The following is a 23,768-nucleotide window of genomic DNA, read 5'->3' on the forward strand; positions in this document are numbered from 1 at the left end:
AAGAAATACCTGTATCCATACGAAGACTTCTGCACTAATGTTTGCAGCAGTTTTATTTGTAAGAGCCAAACTTGGAAACAAGCCAAACCTTGGAACAACCCAAATCACATTAATGAACAAAGAACCTGTAATATAGCCATACAATGGAATACTACTGTGCAATAAAAAGAAATGGCCTATTTACACATATAGAAAATGGATGAATATTCAAATAATTATGTTGAGTGAAAGAAGCCAGACTCCTTGAGTCCCCTTTCCCAAAAAAACCCAACACATACTGCATGATTCTATTTATATAGATTTTGAGGATACACAAATTTATGTATAGTACTGAAAAGTGAAACAGTGTCCTGGGGACTAGGTCAGGTAGAGGAGGCTAGGAGTGAGGGATTACAAAGCAATCTTTTCAACAAGAAAAACTGGGGGTTGAAGGATTTAATCATTATTTTGATTGTAGTAATGATTTCAGTGATGTGCAAATATGTAAAATCTTGCCAAGTTGTGCACATTTTACAAGTGTAATTTCAGCTCAATAAAGCTGTTAAATTAAAAAAAAGTAAAGTGGTAATTTAATAGCCCAGTGAACCAGCACTCATGTGTTAAAATTTAGAACTTGCTTTTAGGTATAACGGACCTCTATAATAACTCCATTAAATACATAAAGTAAGTATTTTCATTTTTCTGGGATAGCTAAGGATCTAGGGAAACTGCTTACAACTTGTAACAACCAAGTTCAGAACTAGATCAATTACTGCAATTTAATTGTATTTTTCACACTATACATTTTGTAGACATTTTATGCTTCTTTTAGAAGCTAAACTATCTACATACCTTGAATTCACAGATAGATTTAAACATATTAACATTTTAAAAGAAATTTACAATGTATTAACACTTCCCTTAAACACAGATAACATTCAAATATGCTTCATATTGTATCATTTTTAAAATACTGAAATTATACTACCACTATAAAGCCTAAATAAACTAGATCTGCACAGAATTCATTCATTCACTCAACAAGTATTTTTGAATACCTATTCTATGTGTTGCCTCTGCCATGGTATAGTATCTTATATAAAATTATTTGATGGTGAAGTCTAACAAGTATTCTGTGGAATTGGACAGTACGTTTAGGCAATTTAATCATGTCAAGTCTCATACCCAATTTTTCTTTGGTAAGTTAGATGATTTATTAAAGTGATTCTCAAACTTTAGTAGCATCAAAGTTAACTAGACAGTTTAAAAAACAGACTGCAGGATAGATATAGCAACTCACACATGTAATCCTACCTCCTTGGAGGATCACTTGAGGCCAGGAGTTAGACACCAACCTGGGAAATATAGTAAGACCCCATTTCTACAAAAAATTAGAGAATTAGCTGAGGATGGTGGCACACTTCTGTAGCCCTAGCTACAATGGGAGTCTGAGGTGAAAGGATCACTGGAGCCCAGGAGTTTGAGGCTGTGATGAGCTGTGATCATATCACTGAACCCCCGCCTGGGTGACAGATTGAGACCCTGTCTCTATAAAAGACAAGCAAACAAACAAAAATCAGATTGCTGGGCCCCAATCACAGAGTTTCTGATTAGGATGTCTGAGTTGGGTCCAAGAAATTTGCATTTCTAAGTTTCCTGGTGAAGCTGATGCTGCTAGTCCAGGAACCATACTTTGAGAACCATTCATTTACTGGAAATCATTTTTAACTGATATGTGAAAAATTAAGAACAGAGTTCATACTTCTAAGTGTAAAGGCAAGGTGCCTCAATGGAAAATAAATAAATATTACCTAGGAAGCACCTATAATTCATCTTAAATCTCACCTCTCATAATGTATCTAAATCATAAATGTGAAACTCTATAAACTAAGCCAGTGCTATTAAAGTTGGCATTTATACTTGCAAAATTTCTTTTACAAGACTGGGATAAAATTTCTATAATCCTCAAATATTATTTCTCCAGTTAATGGAAGAGCCATATTAAAGCAGTTTTGATGGGGGAAATGATTACTGTATGTTTGAGCATCCTTGTGGATTGAGCCATCTATATCTCTACTCCAAGAATATTAAAATATCACAGCAGAGCAACAGGACTAGATGAAACCCTTCTGGCATAAAACATTCAGGCAACACTCAACAAATAGGGCATCTCCACTAGGATTTATACACCAGCAAATATGTTCCCTGAGTTCCCATGAGGAGAATAAAATAGATGACTGGAACTTACAGAAAGGTAATAAAGTCAGCTACATAATATGAGAATCCTTTTCATAAATGAAAACAGTTATATAATGAAAGGGTCATAGCAAAATCTAATAAAGATGGTGAATTATTTGGTAACCTTGCTCCGATTTCTATCTCACTGAAATAAACTACTTGGTGGTGACAAACAGGAATACTGTCCACCAAAGTGTTCAGTGGATTCCATACCTTTAGCAAAATGGTGCGATACAAATATTGTTAGAATAACAGAGCAGCTCGTGCACCAAAATTATCTTTAGCTAGTGATCTTCCCTGAAATTATCATGTAGGTGAAAACATTTCATTAAAAAACTAAAATACACGCCAAAGTTGTGTGGGCTGTCTCTTCATCAATCCGTTCACTGATCCATCTTCTCACTCACATACCTACAAAGCTACCTATCACTTTTTAAAAAGTACCATTTATGTATAATACATGACATCCAAAATGATCTGAGGTTATTTGGTTAAAGCCAATGAAGTTGCCCAGTGGATGGATTTCAAATACCTCATTTGAAATTTAAGCCAAGGGAACTGTGTCACGATAAGGGCCGTATATTAAATATTGAAGGCTAGAAGAACCCTCCCATTAAGAATGGACATTCTTTAGGCACATATTATGTCATCATATTCAGGCTCTCGCTGAACATATGACTCATCGAATATACTGACTTCTACCTAAACTCAGGCAACCAAGATCTAAAAATAGGAGAGGAGGAAAAACAGTGTCACAGTACATTTGAATTGCTTCTGACAGTTGAGAACATAATTTTAATATGATTAAAATATATTATAAATTCCTGAAAACCCAGAATTACCAAGTGTTAATTTGGAATAATCATTTGAGAGTCAAGTATTTAGGTTCAGTATATAAAATACAGAAAAAAAATATTGCTTGGTTTTGATCTAAACTCCCTCAGAGAAACACGGCAAGGGATATGTATGTGGAAATGACAAACCTTATCACCTTTCCGTATTTTTCCAAATGCTATTTTTAACACAATCACATGGCCTCTATGTTCTTAACTGAGTAATACTGTGAACATCTGTCTCTCTCTAGAGCCTTTCTTAAATGTGCAAAATATCTTGCATATTTGCTACTTATCAGATGAGAAAAATTACCTGACAAATCAGCAGGAAGGATGAGGGACTTGACAAAATATATTTACTAACAGGGAATTTACAAATCCCAAACTCTAACATTACAACAATTAACACACTTGGGAATGAATCTCAGGAGCTGACAAGATGGTATCATTACTGTATTATTCCCTTCTCACACTGCTATGAAGAAATACCCAAGACAGGTTAATTTACAAAGGAAGGAGGCTTAATTGACTCACAGTTCCACATGGCCAGAAAGCCTCAGGAAATTTACAATCATGGCAGAAGGGGAAGCAAACACGTTCTTCTTCACAAGGCAGCAGGAGAGATACATGCCAAGCAAAGGGGGAAAAGCCCCTCATAAAACTATAACTTCTCATGAGAACTCACTCACTATCATGAGAACAGCATGAGGATCACTTCCCCCATGATTCACTTACCTCCTACCAGGTCCTTCTCATGATACTTGGGAATTATGGGAACTACAATTCAAGATGAGATTTGGGTGGGACCAGCCAAACCATATCAATTCCTATCCTGTGGAGTTAACCAAGGCCCATAAGATGCTTCAGTTACAAAATTCGGTGTCACTTGCATAAAACATTTATTTGCATAAAGGAAAATAAATAGGAGTTAATAGGTCTGTGAGTTGTGAGCTGAGTAAAAGAAGAAACAGCATGTTTTAAGGAACTGCTTCTAAAATGTAAAATTTTGTGACATTGATCAGGTCACTAAACTTTTCTGAGTCTACATTTTTCTTATTTGAGAAACAGAATAGCAATGAAATCAATTATAAGGAGTATTAAATAGAATAAAATAGGTAAAATTATTTTAAAAGCTTCTTCTGCATAAATAATATTCATTATCCAATTATATTATGATCTAAGTGATGGAAGGCAAAAATCTTGGTATTATAAACAACGACAAAAATATCTTACATTCAATATGCATTATTTTTCACTAAGTATTGTTCCAAGTACTTTACATATACTAAATACATTAACATAGGAGCAGTTATATTATGCCCATTTTACAGATAAGGAATCAAAGGCATTAGTAAATGTTAGCTCCAGAGTCTGAACTCTCAACCACCCCAATTTTATTAGCCTAATTTAATAAACAAACAAAGCTATAAAATAAATGCATGTTGATTACAATATGTAATAATAACTTTTTAGAAATTTATGTTACAAATGGAAAACAAAAACTCTCACTACTGAGAAAACATGGTATTTAATATTTAGTAAGTAATTTTCAAATCTATGTATATTTTTGTTGGCATAAATATTTAACACGAGAAATTCTTACCTGACTTTTGAAACTATTTATCAGTTGTCAATCTATCTGTGATCGTTCGTTTTAGGAGTCACTAAGTTGGAATATTAAAATTATTCTGAATTTTCTTCAAAAATGTCCACAAAGAAATGTAAATTTTCATTTCAAAATTAATGTTTTCATAGCTGTCTGATTTCTTTCAAAAGTCAGTTTTACCCCAAAAGAGAACGGTTTTGAATATGAAGCACAATTAATTTTTATAGTAAGAGTATTCACATGAGGCCATAAAGAAGAGTCAAAAAATAACATGTTTACATTCTGCTCAGCACCTTATATACCAATGGACCAGCACACCCCAGGTTGACTACTTTAATATCAGCATAAGAATAGGCTGCTGGATGTGTGTGCTACCATTATCCAATTTTACTACAAAAATATGTATTAACTTCAGAGAGATAAAGTCAACTTTTCCAAGGTCACAAAACCAAATAGCAAAGCTAGGATGAAATCCAAATGCCAAACTCTTAATCACCTTGATGAACTCAGTTAATCCTACAATTATGAGATGATCTTTCATAAAAATATAATAATGGCAAAGTAAATCATAGGGGAAAATATCTGTTTATGTATGTGTTGGCTTGCTTTCTGCAGATGCTTGGTAAAGGCAGAACAACTTTGGAAAATCCAGAGACTATTCTTTTTCCAATCAACAGAGATCAAATTTTGTGAGGCTATTTCTACACATATAGTGAATCTCTCTGTACTCTCTTTTTTGATAGATACAAATTGAGTTTTCTAATGTTAATTATATGTTGAGTTAAAAGAGATATGAGAACTCATATAAAACAAAAATTACTAATCTGAGATAGAAAAAAAAAGGCCCAATATTAAGAAGCCAATGAATATTCTCTTAAATAAAACATGGAGACAGAAAAGAAATACAAAATACATTAACAACATTTTGAAAGTAATTGATATGAAAACAGTATTCCCAAGATGGGCTACTGCTAAGTCAGAAATTATGTTTGTAGGTAATTTCATAACTTCAGATATTTCATCATCAAAATAAGAAAAGAAAAAATAAGCACTGTGCTTATAATTTAAAAAATACCCCGGGGAGGGGAAGCAGGGAGAGCACAGTCACTATAAATTTAATCTCTCTTTTAGCTCAACTAAGCTACCTTAGCGATAATAGAATATGCAAGTGCAAATGGGATTCTGATGTGCCACCAATAACTAGTTTGGGGAAAAGAAAATTTAAAGACTCTATTGGCATTTGCAACAAAATTACAGAGTAAGTAACTCAGCAATAAAGATGTCCAAGAACTTTTTCCTCTATGGTACATGCACATTCTTAAAAGTTATAAAATAATAGCATGTAATAACATCAATAATTATAAATAACATTATCCTCACATGATTTGGTTAAAATAATTTAATCAAAGTGGTGATTAGTCAAAATGACAAAGTGGTCAAAACATATTCCAAGTACCTAACTTCCAAACAGATGCCCGATATGGCAATTACTTAATCTTCATACATCTTTAATAGTTTTTGTCTGTTTTCAGTATTTTTCAGATTAGTTTTTGCCTTTTTCCTAAGAATTTCAGCTAATTCTACTTGTCTGAGCTATTTGAAATAGAGAAATTTGAAAGTAACCTAACTACTCACAGGGAAACATAAGTAATTTGTTATATTCCCTTGTACCATAAAGTTATGCAATACATATACATTAAAATGTAGTTGCAAAATGTATCTACTGAAATAAAAAACAGAATTAAAAAGTGGTTAGTGTATATAATGTGTTTTGGGGTTAAAAAATTAAAAATTATATGCATATGCATAAATATATTTATACATAGAAAAAAATTTCAGAAAGTAGACATCATTGTGTCAGAGATCATTATTGTTTTTTAAATTGCAAATTGACAAATTATGTTATATGCATAAAAACTTGAAGGATTAAATCAAGCTAACTAATACATCCATTACCTCAAACATGTATTTTTTTTGTGTGGTAAGAACATTTGAAATCTATTCTCTTAGCAATTTTGAAATATAAAATACATTATTAACTATAGTCACCATGCTGTGAAACAGATTTCCAAAAACATATTTCTCCTGTCTAACTGAAACTTGGTAATCTTTGACCAACATCTCATGTCCAACATCCCCCAGCCTTTGGTAAAGGTAAACCACCATTCTACTCTTTGTTTCTGAGTTTGTTTTAAATTCCACATGTAAATGAGTTTATATGGTATTTGTCTTCGTGTGCCTGGCATGTTTTTTAATGTTTTGTCAATTTTAACTGACACATAACAATTGTACATATTTATGGGGTACATGCGATATTTTGATATCTGTATATAACGTGTAATGATCAAATCAAGGTAATTAGAATATCTATCACATCAAATACTTATTTTTTTGTGTTGGGAACATTCTAAATCTTCTGTTTTAGTTCTTTTGAAGTATACAATAAGTTATTTTTAACTACCCTCTCCCTACTGCACTATCAAACACTAGAACTTATTTCTTCTAACTATATATATATACACACACACAAAAATCCCATATATATGTAATCCCATATATATACACATACATACACACACACACACATGCACACACACACACACACATATATATATATACACACACACATATACATATGACAGTCTCTCTTCATTTTCTTTCCTCCCCTCCGCCACCCCACCCAGTCTCTGGTAACTACCACTCTACTCTCTACCTCTGTGAGATCAATATTTTTAGCTCCTGCATATGAGGAAGAACAAACCATATTTGTCTTTCCATGCCTGGCTTTTTTCACTTAACATAATGACCTCCAGTGATGGGATTTCATTCGTTTTTTATAGCTGAATAACGATTTATTGTGCATACATACCATATTTATCCATTCATCTGCTAATGGACAGTTATGAAATCATTTACATATCTTGGCTGTTGTGAACAGTGCTGCGATAAATACGGGAATGCAGATATCTCTTTGATATACTGATTTATTTTCTTTCAGATATATTCAGTGATAAGATTTCTAGATCATATGGTAAATCCAGTTTTATTTTTTTTGAGGAGTCTCCACTCTGTTTTCCATAGTGGCTGTACTAATTTATATTCCAACTCACAGTGTACTACTAGTCTTTTCATTTCTCTACATCCTTGCCAGCATATGTTATTTTTTGTCTTCTTGACAGTAGCTATCTTAACTGGGGTGAGATGATATTTGTTTGTAGTTTTGATTTGCATTTTCCTTATGCTTAAGGACACCGAGTAATTTTCACATACCTGTTGACCATTTGGATATCCTTTTTTGAGAGATGTCTATTCAATCATTGCAAATATTTTTTTTTATTATACTTTAAGTTCTAGGGTACATATGCAAAATCAAATTATTTGTGACTTTTTGCTATTGAGTTGTTTGAATTCTTTATATATTTTGGTTGTTATTTGCTGCTGGATGAATAACCTGCAAATATTTTCTCCTATTCTGTGTGTTGTCCCTTCACTCTGTTGATTGTTTCCTTTGTTCTGCAGAAACTCTTTAGTTTGATGTAATCCCATTTGTATATTTTTGCTCTTGTTACCCATGCTTTTGAGGTCTTAACCCAAAATATGTTTTCCCAGACCAAAGTCCTGAAGTGTTTTTCCAATATTTTCTTCTAGTATTTTCATAGTTTCAGGTCTTAGATTTAAATATTTAAGCCATTTTGTCTCAAATATTTTATTTTTCTTGAGATGGAGCCTCGCTCTGTTACCCAGGCTGGAGTGCAGTGGTGCGTTCTCAGCTCACTGAAATCTTTGCCTCCTAGGTTTAAGTGATTTTCCTGCTTCCGCCTTCCGAGTAGCTTGGATTGCAGGTGCCCGCCACCACTCTTGGCTAATTTTTGTAATTTTAGTAGAGACGGGGTTTCACAATGTTGGCCAGGCTGGTCTTGAACTCCTTACCTCAAGTGGTCTGCCTGCCTTGGCCTCCCAAAGTGTTGGGATTACAGGCGTGAGCCACCGCATCTGGCCTTGACTCAATTTTTGTATGTGGTGAGAGATAGGGGTATAGTTTCTTTCTTCTGCATATGACTATCCAGTTTTCCAAGTACCATTTATTGAAGAGAAAGTCCTTTACCCAATGTATGTTAATGGTGTCTTTGTCAAAATGACTTGACTATCAATTTGTGGACTTATTTCTACGTTCTCTGTTCTGTTCCATTTGTCTATGTGTATGATTTTATGCAAATGTCATGCTGTTTTAGTTCCTGTAAGTTTGCAATATATTTTGAAGCCAGGTAGTGTGATGCCTACATGTTTGTTCCGATTTGCTCAAGATTGCTTTGGCTATTTGGAGTCTTTGTGGCTTCATACAAACTTGGGAACTTTTTTCTTTTTTTTATTGCTAAGGAGAATGCCACTGATGTTTTGTTAGGAATTCCACTGAATCTGTGGATTACTTTATGTAACATTTTCCTTACTCTTTACTTTCAATGTTTCTTAAAATACCAGTGTGATAGTTAATGAAATGAAAGATACAAAATATTGTTTCTGGGTGTGTCACCAAAGGAGATTACTATTTGAGTCAGTGGACTAGGAGAGGAAGACCTACCCTCAATCTGGGTGGGTACCATCTAATCAGCTGCCAGCATGGCTAAGATAAAAGAAGGCAGAAGAATGTAGAAAGCAGACTGGCTGAGTCTTCCAGCGTTCATCTTTCTTCTGTGCTGGATGCTTCCTGCCACTGAATGCCAGACTCTAAGTTCTCCAGCTTTTGGACTCTTTGGCTTACCCCAGTAATTTTCCAGGGGCTATGTGGCCTTTGGCCACAAACTGAAGGCTGACCTGTCAGCTTCCCTACTTTTGAGGTTTTGGGACTCAGACTGGCTTCCAGCTTCCGGACAGATGACCTATTAGGGAATTTTACCTTGTGGTCATGTGACTGAATACTCCTTAATAAACTTCTCTTCATAGATGCATCTATCCTATTGGTTTTCTACTTCTAGAGAACACTAATACAGATTTTGGTACCAGAAATGATTTTAGAGGAACAGTATTTAAAGATGGATTTCTTTAGTTGGTTTTGGGGTTACTGGAGTTGGCTGCTAAATATGATTAGACCCCAGAATGCTAAGGACTCTACTTCTACAAGTAGGGAGAACACTAATAGAACTTGGCATAAACTGCTTAGAGGGTTATGCAAAATAAATGGACTTGATGTTCCTGATTCACTGCTCTTGAGAGTCAAGAAATTTAGTGACTCTATACATAATACCTTCAACCATATGTGGTAACCAAGGAATATAGTGAAGTTGATTGGTTGCTCCTAAGTTCACTGGACAAAGTGATTAAAGAAAATAGGTAGCTCAGGAATTCTAACTCGTGGTTCCAGAAGCACACACTAAGACTCACATCTAAGATTGTCCTGAGTGAGAATTTTATCTCCTGTAGACAAAGGGCTGAAAATGTGGGAAATCAGACACAAGCTCTTCATGCGAGTGGCTGACCTTCAACAAAAGGTGTATGCTCAGCCTCACCACCTGTCTACTGATAAAGTAAGGGAAATGATTAGAAAAGAATGAGACCCTGCAACTTGGAATGGGGACATGTGGGAGGACCCTGATGAAGCTGGGGACACTAAGCTTGTAAACTCTGATAAGCCTTTCTTGCCAGAGGAAACAGCCTCCCCATCCCCAGTGGTGGCAACATTCCCTCCTCCACCTACACTGCCATCAGTCTTGCCACCTTTGACTGAGGTGATTAACCATATATTGCCTGAGGCAACAGTGATGGCCTCTCTTGAGGCAGTTGCCAGGCAAGACAATGCTGATTCTCCTCAGTAACTAACCCCAACACTCCTGTTTGCTTCTAGACCTGTAACCAAAGTCCTGGCAGGCCTCAAGAGGTGAAGTTCAGAGTGTGACCCACAAGGCAGTGCACTACTCCCCAAAATAACTGCTTGAGTTTTCTAATATAGGTAAGCAGAAATCTGGAGAACAGGCATCAGAATGGATATTAAGGGTTTGGAATAATGGTGGAAGAAACACAAAGTTGGATCAGGCTGAATTTATTGATTTAGGCCCAGTAAGCAGGGATTCTGGATTTAATGTTGCAGCTCGTGGAGTTAAAAAGGGTTCTAATAGTTTATTTGCTTGGTTAGCTGAAATAGGAATAAAAAGGTGGCCCACTGTGAATGAGCTGAAATGCGTGATCTCCCTTGGTTTAATGTAGAGGAAGAGATCCAAAGGCTTAGGAAGATAGGGATGTTAGAGTGAATTAGCCACTTTAGATCTACTCATCCCAGTTGGAAGGGTCTAGAAAACATACCTTTCACCAAAACTTTGTGAAATAGATTTGTGAGGTGAGCATCTGCATCCTTGAAGAGCTCTGTGATTGCTCTTCTCTGTATGACAGATCTTACAGTGGAACCACAGTCACTCAATTAAAAAAGTTAAAGGCAATGGGGATAATTGGATCCCGAGGTGGCAGGGGTCAAGTGGCGGCATTCAACTGTCAAAGGCAAGGTGGGCATAGCTACCGTAATGGACAGCAGAGGCAAAGCAGCAATCAGAATAGTCTGACTCATGTAGAGCTCTGGCATTGGCTAATTAATCACGGTATTCCTAGAAGTGAAATTGATAGGAAGCCTACTACATTCTTACTTAATTTGTAGAAGTAGAAAACTTCCAGGTCGAGTGGACAAATGAATAATTTAAATTATAAAAATAGAGAATCATGACCCCTCAATCAATTTAGGACTTGAACCAGTTTATAGACCCAGAACCCCTTGAATAAAGGGAAGGCCAGGTCCACTCGAGGAAGGACTCCACTACATTACCAACAAATTATGATGTTAACCTTTTTCCCATCCTTCCCCAACAAGACCTCCAACCTTTTATCAGAGTAACTGTGCATTGGGGAAAGAGGAGTGTTCAGACTTTCCGGGGATTACTGTACACTAGATCTGAGTTGATGCTCATTCTAGGGGACCAAAATGTCATTGTGGTCCTCCAGTTAAAGCAGGGGCTTACAGAGGTCAGCTAATTAATGGAGTTTTAGCTCAGATACTACTTAGTGGGTTCAGTGGGTCCCTGAACTTATTCTGTGGTCATTTCCCCAGTGCCAGGATGTGTAATTGGCATAGACATACTTAGCAGCTGGCAGAATCCCCACATTGGCTCCCTGACTGGTAGGATGAGAGCCATTATGGTGGGAAAGGCTAAATGGAAGCTTCCGAGCTACCTCTACTTAGAAAAAGTAGTAAATCAAAACCAATATTGCATCCCTGGAGCGATTGCAAAGATTAGTGCCACCATCAAGGACTTGAGTGACTCAGGGGTGGTGATTCCCAACACATCCCTGTTCAACTCTCCTATTTGGCCTGTTCACAAGACAGATGGATGTTGGATAATGACAGTACATTATAATAAGCTTAACCAAGTGGTGACTCCAAGTGAAGCTGCTGTACCAGATGTGGTTTCATTACTTGAGCAAATTAACACATCTGGTACCTAGCACGCAGCCATTGATTTGGCAAATGCTTTTCTCTCCATTCCTGTCCATAAGGCTAACCCGAAGTAATCTGCCTCCAGCAATATACCTTCACTGTCCTGCCTCAGGGGTATACCAACTCTCCAGCTTTGTGCCAGCATCTTGTTTGCAGAGATCTTGATCACTTTTCCCTTCTACAAGATATCACGTGGGTCCGTTACATTGATTACATTATGCTGATTGGATCTAGTGAGCAAAAAGTAGCAAACACACTGGAGTTATTAACGAGATATTTGTGTGCCAGGGGATGGGAAATAAATCTGACTAAAATTCAGGGGCCTTCTACCTCAGTAAAATTTCTAGGGGTCCAGTGATGAGGGGCCTGTGAAGACATTTCTTCTAAGGCAAAGGATAAGTTCCTGCATTTGGCCCCTCCTACACCCAAGAAAGAGGCACAACACCTAGTGGGCCTATTTGGATTTTGGAGGCAACATATTCTTCATTTGGGTGTGTTACTCTGGCCCATTTATCTAGTGACCCGAAAGGATGCCAGTTTTGAGTCAGGTCCAGAACAGAAGGCTCTGAAACAGGTCTAGGCTGCTGTGCAAGCTGCTCTGCACTTGGGCCATATGATCCAGCAGATCCAATGGTGCTTGAGGTGTCAGTGACAGATAGGGATGCTATTTGGAGGCTTTGGCAGGTCCCCATAGATGGATCACAGCAAGTCTCTAGGATTTTGAGGAGGGCCTTGCATCTTCTGCAGCTAACCACCCGCCTTTCGACAGACAGTTCTTGGCTTGTTATTGGGCTTTGATAGAAACTGAATGTTTGACTATGGGTCATCAATTCACCATGTGACCTGAATTGCCTATCATGAACTATGTGCTTTCTGACCCATCTAACCATAAAGTTGGGCTTGTGCAGCAGCGTTCCATTCCATCATCAAAGGGAAGTGGTAAATATGTGATCAGGCTTGAGCAGGTCCTGAGGAAATAAGTGGGTTTCATGAGGAAGTGGTTCAAATGCCCATAGTTCCCACTACTGCTATCCCGCTTTTTCCCCCTCAGCCTGCACTGATGGCCTCATGAGAAGTTCCCTGTGATCAGTTGACATAGGGAGAGAAGACTAGGGTGTGGTTTATGAGTGGTGTCTGCATACCGTGGCTCTGCATAATATGCAGACACCACCTGAAAGTGGACAGCTGCAGCACTACAGCCCCATTTTAACCAGTGTCCACTCGGGTGAGTGGAGGCCAGTTTTAAACAAGGCCAGTTTCATAAACATCATCAGAGCATTTCAGAATAAACTCTAATTTTCTTTGAAAAATATTTTATTTTTTACATTTTAAAAATTTTATTTATTTACTTTTTTACCTTTTTTTTTTTTTTAAATTATACTTTAAGTTCCAGGGTACATGTGCACAACATGCAGATTTGTTACATAGGTATACATGTGCCATGTTGGTTTGCTGCACCCATCAACTCGTCATTTACGTTAGATATTTCTCCTAATGCTTTCCCTCCCCTAGCCCCCCAACCCCTGACTGGCCCCAGTGTGTGATGTTCCCCACCCTGTGTCCACGTTCTCATAGTTCAACTCCCACCTATGAGTGAGAACATGCGGTGTTTGGTTTTCTGTCCTTGTGATAGTTTGCTGAGAATGATGGTTTCCAGCTTCATCCATGTCCCTACAAAGGACATGAACTCATCCTTTTTTATGGCTGCATAGTACTCCATGGTATATATGTGCCACATTTTCTTAATCCAGTCTATCATTGATGGACATTTGGGTTAGTTCCAAGTCTTTGCTATTGTGAACAGTGCCACAATAAACATATGTGTGCATGTGTTTTTATCATAGAATGATTTATAATCCTTTGGGTATATGCCCAGTAATGGGATTGCTGGGTCAAATGGTATTTCTTGTTCTAGATCCTTGAGGAATCACCACACTGTCTTCCACAATGGTTGAACTAAAAAGGTTTTATAAAACATGCCACAAAATGTATCCTGCACCCTTTAATCACACCTACTGTTTTTTAAATGGTATAGCCAGCCTCTGAATATCTTAGATATACTGAGATTCATAATTTTTTAAATAATTTACACCACTCAGCAAATCACATTTGTTCAAAGTTGTGTTTAATTTTTCAGAGAGCATTAGGCCATAAATATGAGAATATTTGAACCTTATCACTGATAGTGTCACTCGATGAGATGCATTTGACATGATTGTATTCAGGTATGGAAATCCTACAGTGCTATTTGACATCAGGCAGTCTGGGGCCTGTGGACATTTACGAATATTGCTCCTTTTGTTGTTATGTACTGTTTTGTTGACACATTTACATTTATCAATTAAAACACAAACAAATGAGATATATTCCCTTAAAACAACTGCTCTTTTGGAACTTGGTAATATGCAGAATAGATAAAATCCTATCACACTAATTCATTGATTTTTTTTCTCCTCTTGTACTTGCCCTTTTCATTGTATATGTTTAAACTGCTTTGGCAAAGGTTACAAGTAACTTCAAAATTGCTAAATTTGATGGACACTTTTCTGCTCTCATCTTACTTGACAGCTTTGTAAAGACATGGGGACTCTAAATATCAGTACCCCCGGGGGTCTGAGCATAGCCTCCTACTTTTGCCTAAGAGTGAGCTTGTTCATCTCCTTGGCTTCAAGTATCATGTAGTAAATGTGTACTTAGAACCTCAATCCTGAGTACCAATTTCAAGAAATTTATAACTTCCTACAAGAGAGAAGTTGCTCATAGTTCTGTAATGCCTGTAAGATAAAGTCCAAGGTGTTTTTGAGATGGATACATGGTTCTTGTGTGATCTTATTTCCAAAAACCACTCTCTGAGAGCTCCCATCAACAGACATCACTTTAAACCAGGTGCTATGGGCTCACAAAAACACGTAGAGATTCTTATCATGCAAACCTGTTTTGCGTCTTATTAACGTATTTCACTTTTCCTGGAATGTCCTCTACTTAATTCAATAGGAACTTGCTCAATTTAAGAATCAGCTCTATCATGAAACCTTTTCTGAACTATCCTACACATACACACACACACACACACACACACACACACACACACACACACATACACACCCACACACCACATTTATCTAATCATCTGTTGATGGACACTTAGGTTGATTCCATTTCTTTGCTATTGTAAATAATAATATGATAAATACACAAGTGCAGGTATCCATTTTATATGATTTCTTTCCCTTTGGGTAGATACTTAGTACTGGGATTGCTGAACTGAATGGTAGTTCAATTTTTAATTTTCTTTATAAATTTCCATACTGTCTTCCATAGAGGTTGCACAAATTTACCTTCACACCAGCCATGTATAACTGTTCCTTTTTCCTTGAATCCTTGCCAATGTTTGTTATTATTTTGAGTTGTTAATAATAGCTCTTCTGACTGGTGTAAGGTTATATCACATTGTGATTTTAATTTGCATTTCTCTGATAATTAGGGGTATTGAACATTTTTTTTCATATGTTTCTTGGTCACTTGTTTTTCTTTTCTTGAAAAATGTTCATGTCCTTTACCCACTTATTAATAAGGTTTTAACTTCATATCACTGAAAGAGGCCCTGAAGAGGGTAAGAGAGCCAGTCTTGAATTGCCCACGCCATGCCTCCCAAAACCCTGGCAGCAGCAGCAACTGTGTGGCAAGGAAAGAAAATCTGTGTGCTTGGAAGAGGAAGAGGAAGAGGGCAGTGATTATGAAACTCTGCACTGGAACTTAGTCTTGCCTTGTCACAGCAGAAAGCAATGCTGAGAACTCAGCTGGCTTCCATAGTGGGGGGATTTAGACCCCCAGAGGGGAAATGTCCATTCTAGTTGTCAGAACCTTAGTTTCAGTAAGCCTTGCCATCCTTGGCTAAAGTGCCCTAGGGTCCTCAGTGAACTTGAAAGGTAGTCTATGCCACCAGTACTGAAACTTCTGGGCAAGTCTTGATGCTATGTTGGGCTTAGAGCCAGTGAACTTGGTGGGGCAAACAACCCAGTGAGATACTAGCCAGGGCAGCCAAGGTAGTGCTTGCACCACCCATCCCCAGCCCCAGCAGCGCAGTCAACAGCTTCAAAAGAAACTCCTTCTTTCCACTTGAAGAGAGGAGAGGGAAGAATAAAGAGAACTTTGTCTTATTACTTGGTTACCAACTCATCCACGTAGGATACAGCACTGGACACAATCCTGACACCCTCATTCCAGGCACAGCTCTTGGATGACATTTCTAGACACATTCTGGGTCAGGAGGGAACCTGCTGCCTTGAGAGGAAGGACCTGTCCTGGAATAATTCTTCACCTGCTGACTAAAGAGCCTTTGATCCTAAATAAGCAGCAGGTGTAGCCAGGAAGTACTCACCTTGGGCTTTGGGTGAGACTCAGAGATGTGCTGGCTTCAGATATGATCCAGAATATTCCAAGCTGTGGTGGCTACAGAGAGGGACTCCTCCTTGAGTAAAGGAGAGGGAAGAGTAAAGGGGACGTTGTCTTGAAGCTTAGATACCAGCTCAGCCACAGTGGGGTAGAGCATCAAGCAGTTTCTTGGGGTCCCCAATTCCAGGTCTTGGCTATTGGATGGCATTTCTGAACCTGCTCTGGGCCAGCAGGGAGTCTACCGCCCTGAAAGGAGAGTCCTAGGCCTGGCAACATTTACCACAAGCTGACTGAAGAGGCCATGGGCCTTGAGTGACCATTAGCAGTAGCTTGGCAGTATTTGCCATGGGCCTAGGGCAGTGGTGGCCTTGGGATGAGACTCCATTTCTTATGAAAAAGGAGGGAAATGTGGGCAGAACTTTATCTTGTGTCTTAGGTACCAATACAGTTGCAGTAGAATAGAGCACCAGGTAGATTTCTAAGGTTTCCAGTTCTAGACCCTGGTTCCCAGACAGCATCTCTGAACCTGCCTAGGGCTAGGGAAACAACTTCGTTGAAGGATGGATGGGTTCACCACCTGCTGATTGTAGAACCCTAGGGTGTTGAGCAAAGATAGGCAGTAGCCAGACAGTGCTTACCAAGAGCCTTAGATGAAACCCAGTGCTGGGCTGGCTTCAGAGACAAACTAGCACAGTTCCAGTGATGAAGGCCACAAAAGTACTTGGGTCACCCCTCCCTCAGCTCTAGGCAGCTCACCACAGAGAGAATTCATTTGATTGGGGGAAAGTAAGGGAAGGGCTGGTATGTTTTGCCTCCTTCCTAAGAAGAATATATTTTCTATGAAAGGCTTCTTCCTCATTTCAAAGTTTTCCATTCTTCATAAAGCTAGACAGATCTCTTCTTTTCTTATTTTATTTGTGATCCCTGAGACTACTGATGCAATAGTTCCTTATTCAGAGAGAAACTTCCCAAACTCAGTTTAGCTTTAGAACCATGATTTATTTAAATTTATATACAGGTTTCCCTGGCTGATCAACAATGAAAAGTACACCTTTTAGTGGCTTGAGTTATTTAGTTCTATCTTTTCCACTTAGCAAACCAGGTTTCCTATGCATGGCTGAATAAGTCATTAAATAATGCTGCACCATCTTTCACAATAAGGTAAGTAAATAGATGGGAATTAAGGAGCTATTGTCTTACTCTCACCAATTCCTAATTAGAAGAATTTAATTTGGTGTGGTTTAGAGTAGGAGGACATGGTGGAAAGTGAGTCTCCTTACTTTAAATACAACTTCAGATTCAAAACCTACAGTGCTGAAATACAATCATATACATAATTATCATGTGTATACTGAAAATATTTTGAAGATAGAGATACTCATAATTCTATGTGTTGCCAATGTTGCTTCAATTTGAGTATTGAGCCCTATTAGGAGGATGGTCTTTCAAAAGAAATGAAAAACAAACTTTGGCCATTAGTAAACTCCCTTTTAAACATAAGAGTGAAAAAAGTATATATTGCCAAGCACTTCAGAGGCAAATGAAGCTTAAAACATAAAACTGGTCAGTTTTATCTCTGAGTTGGTCAAATAAAATAATCCTTATTTTAAAATCTCAATAATATATTAATAGGTTACATACTGATAGTCTGACATGTAATTTGAAAAATGGTCTTTACTACACTTTTTTTTTTTTTTTTTTACATTTTATAAATTAAAATTAAAATTGAAACAACTCTTATCTAATACTTTCTTATTTTCTGTTAGACTCTGCTGGGTTGTAAATTTTTACTAATTTGTCCTAATTTTTCTCTCTGGAGCCACACAGAACAAATCTACTGTCTTCAATTATTTGAAGGATTTTTACTTGTTAGAAGGTATATTTGTCTTTCAAGTCTAACATTTATAGTTTTCATATAACACTTCAAGATTCCTTCAACATTCTGGTTATGATTTTCTGTAAAGTCTCTCATTCACTGATTGATCAATTCATTGATCATAAAATTGGTTCATTTATTCAATCATGTAATTATCAATTAGTTAACATCTGCCAGGGACCATGGATTGTGCTGAGAAGCTATTGACAATAGTCAATTACTAAGGCTAAAACAACAGTATCTGTCTTATATTTTTCCCATCTTTTATAGAATTAGCAACTTTTTTTCTTTTATGTCCCTTTACATGATTCTAATGCAGAAACAGTTACTTCCTGGCATCTAAATGGTTACAAATCTTTCTCATCTTATTAGTGTCTCACAAGGTAGAGACTATGAGTTGATAATATAATGATAGTTAAGAGCATGAAATAATGAGCAGGACTAGGTTCAAATCTTGACTCTTCCCCTTACTCCCTATAGAATTATGGGCATATGACTCTGGGCTCATTTTCCCACCTGTAAAATGGGGATATAATCAGTAGCTACCTTATAAGGTTGTTGTGAGAGTTCCTGTGATTGGATATTTCAGTCTACTTTCATTGGCCATGCAGGTGGTAAAAAGATCTTTGTGTTCCTGTAAATAGGTAAACTGACAGTCCAACTATTCATCATGTAAGCTTTTTCTCTTTTAGAATGTGTTTTAATAGGTATTTTACTGGAAATGTAGGAGAGGTGACTTTTAGGAATGAGACACCATTTAAGTCAAAAATTTAATGATCTCTAAATTTCTTTTAATGATCTCTCTCTCTCCGTTACTCTTCCTTGAATATTCTCTTTTATGGCGAATATAGAAGTAACACTGTCTCTTAAAATAAAAATCTCCTTTCATATCTGTTAGATAACTCAACTGCTTTAATTTTGTTTTTTTGTTCAGCTTGATAAATTGAAGTCATATATTTCTAAATATATTTTTAATGTAGATATTTATAAGCAGGACAGAATTAATCTTTCCTTCTTCCAGATGTAACCAATTACAAGAACATAATAAAAAATCAACAAATTAAAATCATAACCCAGCCAACATATAGATTAATATAAAATTAAAGGCAAATTTGAAGTAGTTACATTCTGCTTATATGCTTAACATGATTATAATTTCTTTGTTTTAGAGAGTTCCTATGTAGTGACATAACAAAGTTTCAGAAAATAACTTATTCCTGTATAGACATCATAAATATAATGTGTGTGACTATCACTGCATGATAAATAGGACCTTTTATATTCATGAAGTAGGATGTCAGACTCAACTGACAAATGTGTATCATATTCAATGTATTTATTCCAAGGCTTGTTAAAATTACACTATCTTGCTGCAGATGGATAAAATAACAACCACTTTTCTATGTTTTATGGATTAAAACAGTGTGAGATGATGGCTTTAAATTTCCTATGTTTACAAGTTTATTAAAACCCCACAACAAGTTATACACTTGATTAAAGATTTATAGAAGACACACTGGATTGCATTCTTACAGGTAAATGTCATTCATGAGGAACTGTCTAAACATTGCAAGTACTCTGACAACATCCATCACAGCTACAGAGAGGTAAGTTCCAAGGTGAAAAAATTGTAGTCATGAAAAATATAACACAGGAACAAAAGGAATAAGTCATTAGATTCAAAATACGTAAATGCAACTATATTTTTTGATAGAGTGGGTTACATTAAAATAGCAATAAAAGGGAACTTAAGAAGAGCAGAAACTTTTTAATGGCTTAAATATCTTAACCACTTGCAAGTTTACAAAGAACACAGATTTAAAATATTCTTAAAATATGTCAAATAAAGAAGCAGTGACAAAATAATGCTCTTTAAGGTGCTTTACTGAACTGTTTTGTCCAATAAGATGGCCACCACTCAATAGACTATTTAAATTTAAATTAATTGAATTAAAATAGCATTACAAATATTTTTTCACTTTTACAAGCCATATTTCACATGCTCTATAGACACAGGTGGCTAGTGACTATTGTGTTAGGTAGTGCAGACAGATTGTTTTCATCAGCACAATTTTATTGGAGAATGGTATTCTAGAATTTTAAGAAGATACTATATAATAAAATTGTGATTATCACCTATAGGCAATGTTCTAAACGTTTAATATGATGTTCAAAAACTGAGGAAAATTAGCTGAGATTATTTGTATACAATTAGTTGAAAGAACACCTGTGCATTTTCTACTGGACACATATTTGTGCATAACTACTAAATCCAGATAATTTTTTAAAAACTAACTTAGTTGCTTATGGTCATCATTTTTAATTCCAGAATGCTCAGAAGGGATACAGCTATGTCTATAAAAACTAATGAATAAAGAAATAAAAACAGGTTAAATTATTCATTTCAAAGCCCTTCACATGAGAAGATAAATTTAAATTAGGGCCACAATCGTGGTAGAATCATGCCCTTTAATGAGTAAGTAGAGACGTAAGGTAAGGTGAGAAAATTGAGGCAGTAAATTGGGGACCTAATGATAGTTTGCTGCAGCTCACCAAGAATCATCCAGAGGCCCGCTGCACAGTGCAGGATTCAAGAGTATGTGTTCTGTAATCAGATACCTGTGCTGCTGAACTAAACTATATAATCTTAGTTAAGTTACTTAAATTCTTGATTCGTTAGTTTCTTCATCTGTAAAAGGAGAATAAAAATACTACATTTTTCATTACAATTGTTATGAAGATAACTAATAGGGAAGATAACAATTGTTAATGAGCAATGGTATTTATAAAGAAACTTTTATTGACATAATTGTAATTTTACGACACTAATATATTGATTTATATGTTAATATATAATTAATGATATACAGATGCTCCTCAGCTTACAATGAGGTTATGTTCCAATAAACCCGTTACAAGTTGAAAATATTAAGTAGAAAGTGTTTAAAACACCAAACACGCAGAACATCATAGCTTAGCCTAACCTTATCAAACATACTCAGAACAGTTACATTAGACTGCAGTTAGTAAAAAATGATCTAAAAAAGCCTATTTTATAATAAAGTGTAAATATCTCATGCAATGTATTTAATACTGTACTGAAAGTATAAAACACAATGGTTGTATGGCTACTGGAAGTACAGTTTCTACAGAATGTTTATCATTTTCATACCTATGGTAAAGTTGAAAAATTGTAAGTCAAACCATTACAAGTTAAGGAAGACCTGTATTAGTATGATTACATAATTATTATAATAATGTTATAAGAATTAATATTAATATTATTATTTTAAGAAAAACCTGGGCTATTTTTAAAATACAGATTTTTAAAACTTGTAATATATCTTGTAATCAGAATTTTTGAGGATGAAGCTTACTAATCAACATGTTTTACAAAGTCCCCAAGTAATCTTATATTTGCCCATGCTTGAGAACCTTTGACAGCAGAAAAACTGTACTTTTGAGAATTGAGACTGATTTTGAATCTAGACACTGCCACATCTCTTAGAGTCTTAGTTTTCTCATCTGTTAAGTGAAGAAATAGTTCCTTAATTAAATCATTACAAGGATGCTTTTATTAGCAAGGATTGTAACAAATTCCATTGAACTTGCAATAATTTAAAGAGAGCTTATTTACAAAAGGGCTGCTTATGAAGATTAGAGTAGCACATATGGGCAGTACAAATGAATCCCCATGTGAAGCTAGCAGCATCAAGCTGTACCTTCACCAAGTCTGAAGGAAGGAGGGAGCTGAGGTTAGTGGAAGGAGTGGAAGTTCTGTAGAGCAGGCTACTATGAGAGGAACAGTGACACTGATGAAACATAGACATTATAAGGGAATTTCACAGGGAAGAATCAGGAAAATAGATATCCTTCCCTTACTTTCCATTCTCTTCTCATCCTCTGGTTTCCTGTTGGGGTTCCAATTGGCTGAACCCAACAGTAGGCCAGAGGTCATAGAAGCCTGTTGCAACACATGTATATCAGTCTCCCATAGCAGAAAACAGGGAGAAGACAAGTAAAGAGGAGATATGGAGAGAAGTAAATGAGAAATATATGTTTTATGTTTAAGGTGTCTAGTAAATCGTCTCATTTTCAATGAATGGTTTATAATTTCTATGTTGGAATGTGTTCTGAATTGTGGAACAATATAACCTATTGTTATATAGGTTCTAACAATATAAATAGCACCTGTTCATTCAAAATATATTGAGGATAAGATGAAGTAGGCATTCTGGATAGAAATCAGTGAAATCGCCCAGTGTATTTTGATGAACTGAATCTCTATAAACTTGCCAATCTTAAAATTTTTATAAATATCTTATAATAGTAATTTTTTCACATTACTAAGTAATCAAAAATACTTCCAAATAACCTTGTAAGGGAGGCAAAAATTCATCTCCATCCTCAATTATGATAATTCTGAGATTTTAATTGATTTGATAAATTCATGGAAGAGTATATTTAAAGCTTACTTATTTTGCTTAAATGATTAATCTGTCATCTAAGTCATTCTCATAACACAATGTACACATGAAGATGTCATGTAGGACACCACTTGCTTTTTCATCGCTGAGTAAATACCTTAAGGTTGTGGTCCTCAAAGCGTGGTTCCTTGACCAAGTACCCACATCATTCCTTCCTGGGAACTTAATAGAAATGCATATTCTTGCCTCTCCCAGCCCCACTGAATCAGAAATTCTAAAGATGGAGACCAGTAACCTGTCTCGCTACAAGCCCTCTGGTGACTCTGATGCAGCTGAAGTTTGAAAATCATTCCTTTAATGGATTACATTTAATCACCTGCAGGCAGCTACCATGGTTGAAGCCTGAGTGTGTGGAAAGAAACAAAATATACTGATGAGGGTTTTTCTATGGTTTTAGGCTGATTTAAAAATAAATCTGTCTCCATAGAAACCTATCAACCATTATGTTGCTGTTTCCTGAAAGATGCTCAGTAGAAACATAAAACATAGCTTATCATTTTCATTACACCACTGAGTGTAATATGTTTAAAAACTATCAGGTTTCTTATTCTCTTCCCTTCTAATGGATTTTATGAAATTCCCATAAATTCCAGCATCAAGCCCAGAAATCATATATCATAACACAGATCCAAATAGTTTTAAATCAGATCAACATGGCTTGCTTTGATCTAATTTGATCATAAAAATTAGTTGAGGATATAAGGTATGAGTCAACAGTGTTTTTCCATAAAGGGCCACATAGTAAATATTTTTGTCTTTTCAGACCATATGGTCTTTGAAAATATTCAACTCTGTCATAACACAAAGCAGCCATAGGCAATGCATATACAAATGGGATTTTTATTTTTAAATCAGGATGACTGTTATTAAAAGGACAAGA

At 36.2% G+C, this 23,768-nt stretch overlaps 2 protein-coding genes across 12 annotated transcripts in view; one reads left to right on the forward strand and one right to left on the reverse strand.

Annotated features, from left to right (window-relative positions):
• KHDRBS2 (KH RNA binding domain containing, signal transduction associated 2) overlaps nt 1-23,768 on the reverse strand; it is a 624,430-nt gene that overhangs the window by 452,884 nt on the left and 147,778 nt on the right. The window lies entirely within an intron of this gene.
• FKBP1C (FKBP prolyl isomerase family member 1C) overlaps nt 13,289-23,768 on the forward strand; it is a 54,683-nt gene continuing 44,203 nt past the window's right edge. The window contains 2 exon segments of the mRNA XM_050786642.1: nt 13,289-13,355; nt 17,620-17,686. Of these exon segments, the coding sequence (XP_050642599.1) occupies nt 13,289-13,355; nt 17,620-17,686 (134 nt within the window).

The sequence above is a fragment of the Macaca thibetana genome, chromosome 4, assembly GCF_024542745.1.
Source record: "Macaca thibetana thibetana isolate TM-01 chromosome 4, ASM2454274v1, whole genome shotgun sequence".
Lineage (NCBI taxonomy): Eukaryota > Metazoa > Chordata > Mammalia > Primates > Cercopithecidae > Macaca > Macaca thibetana.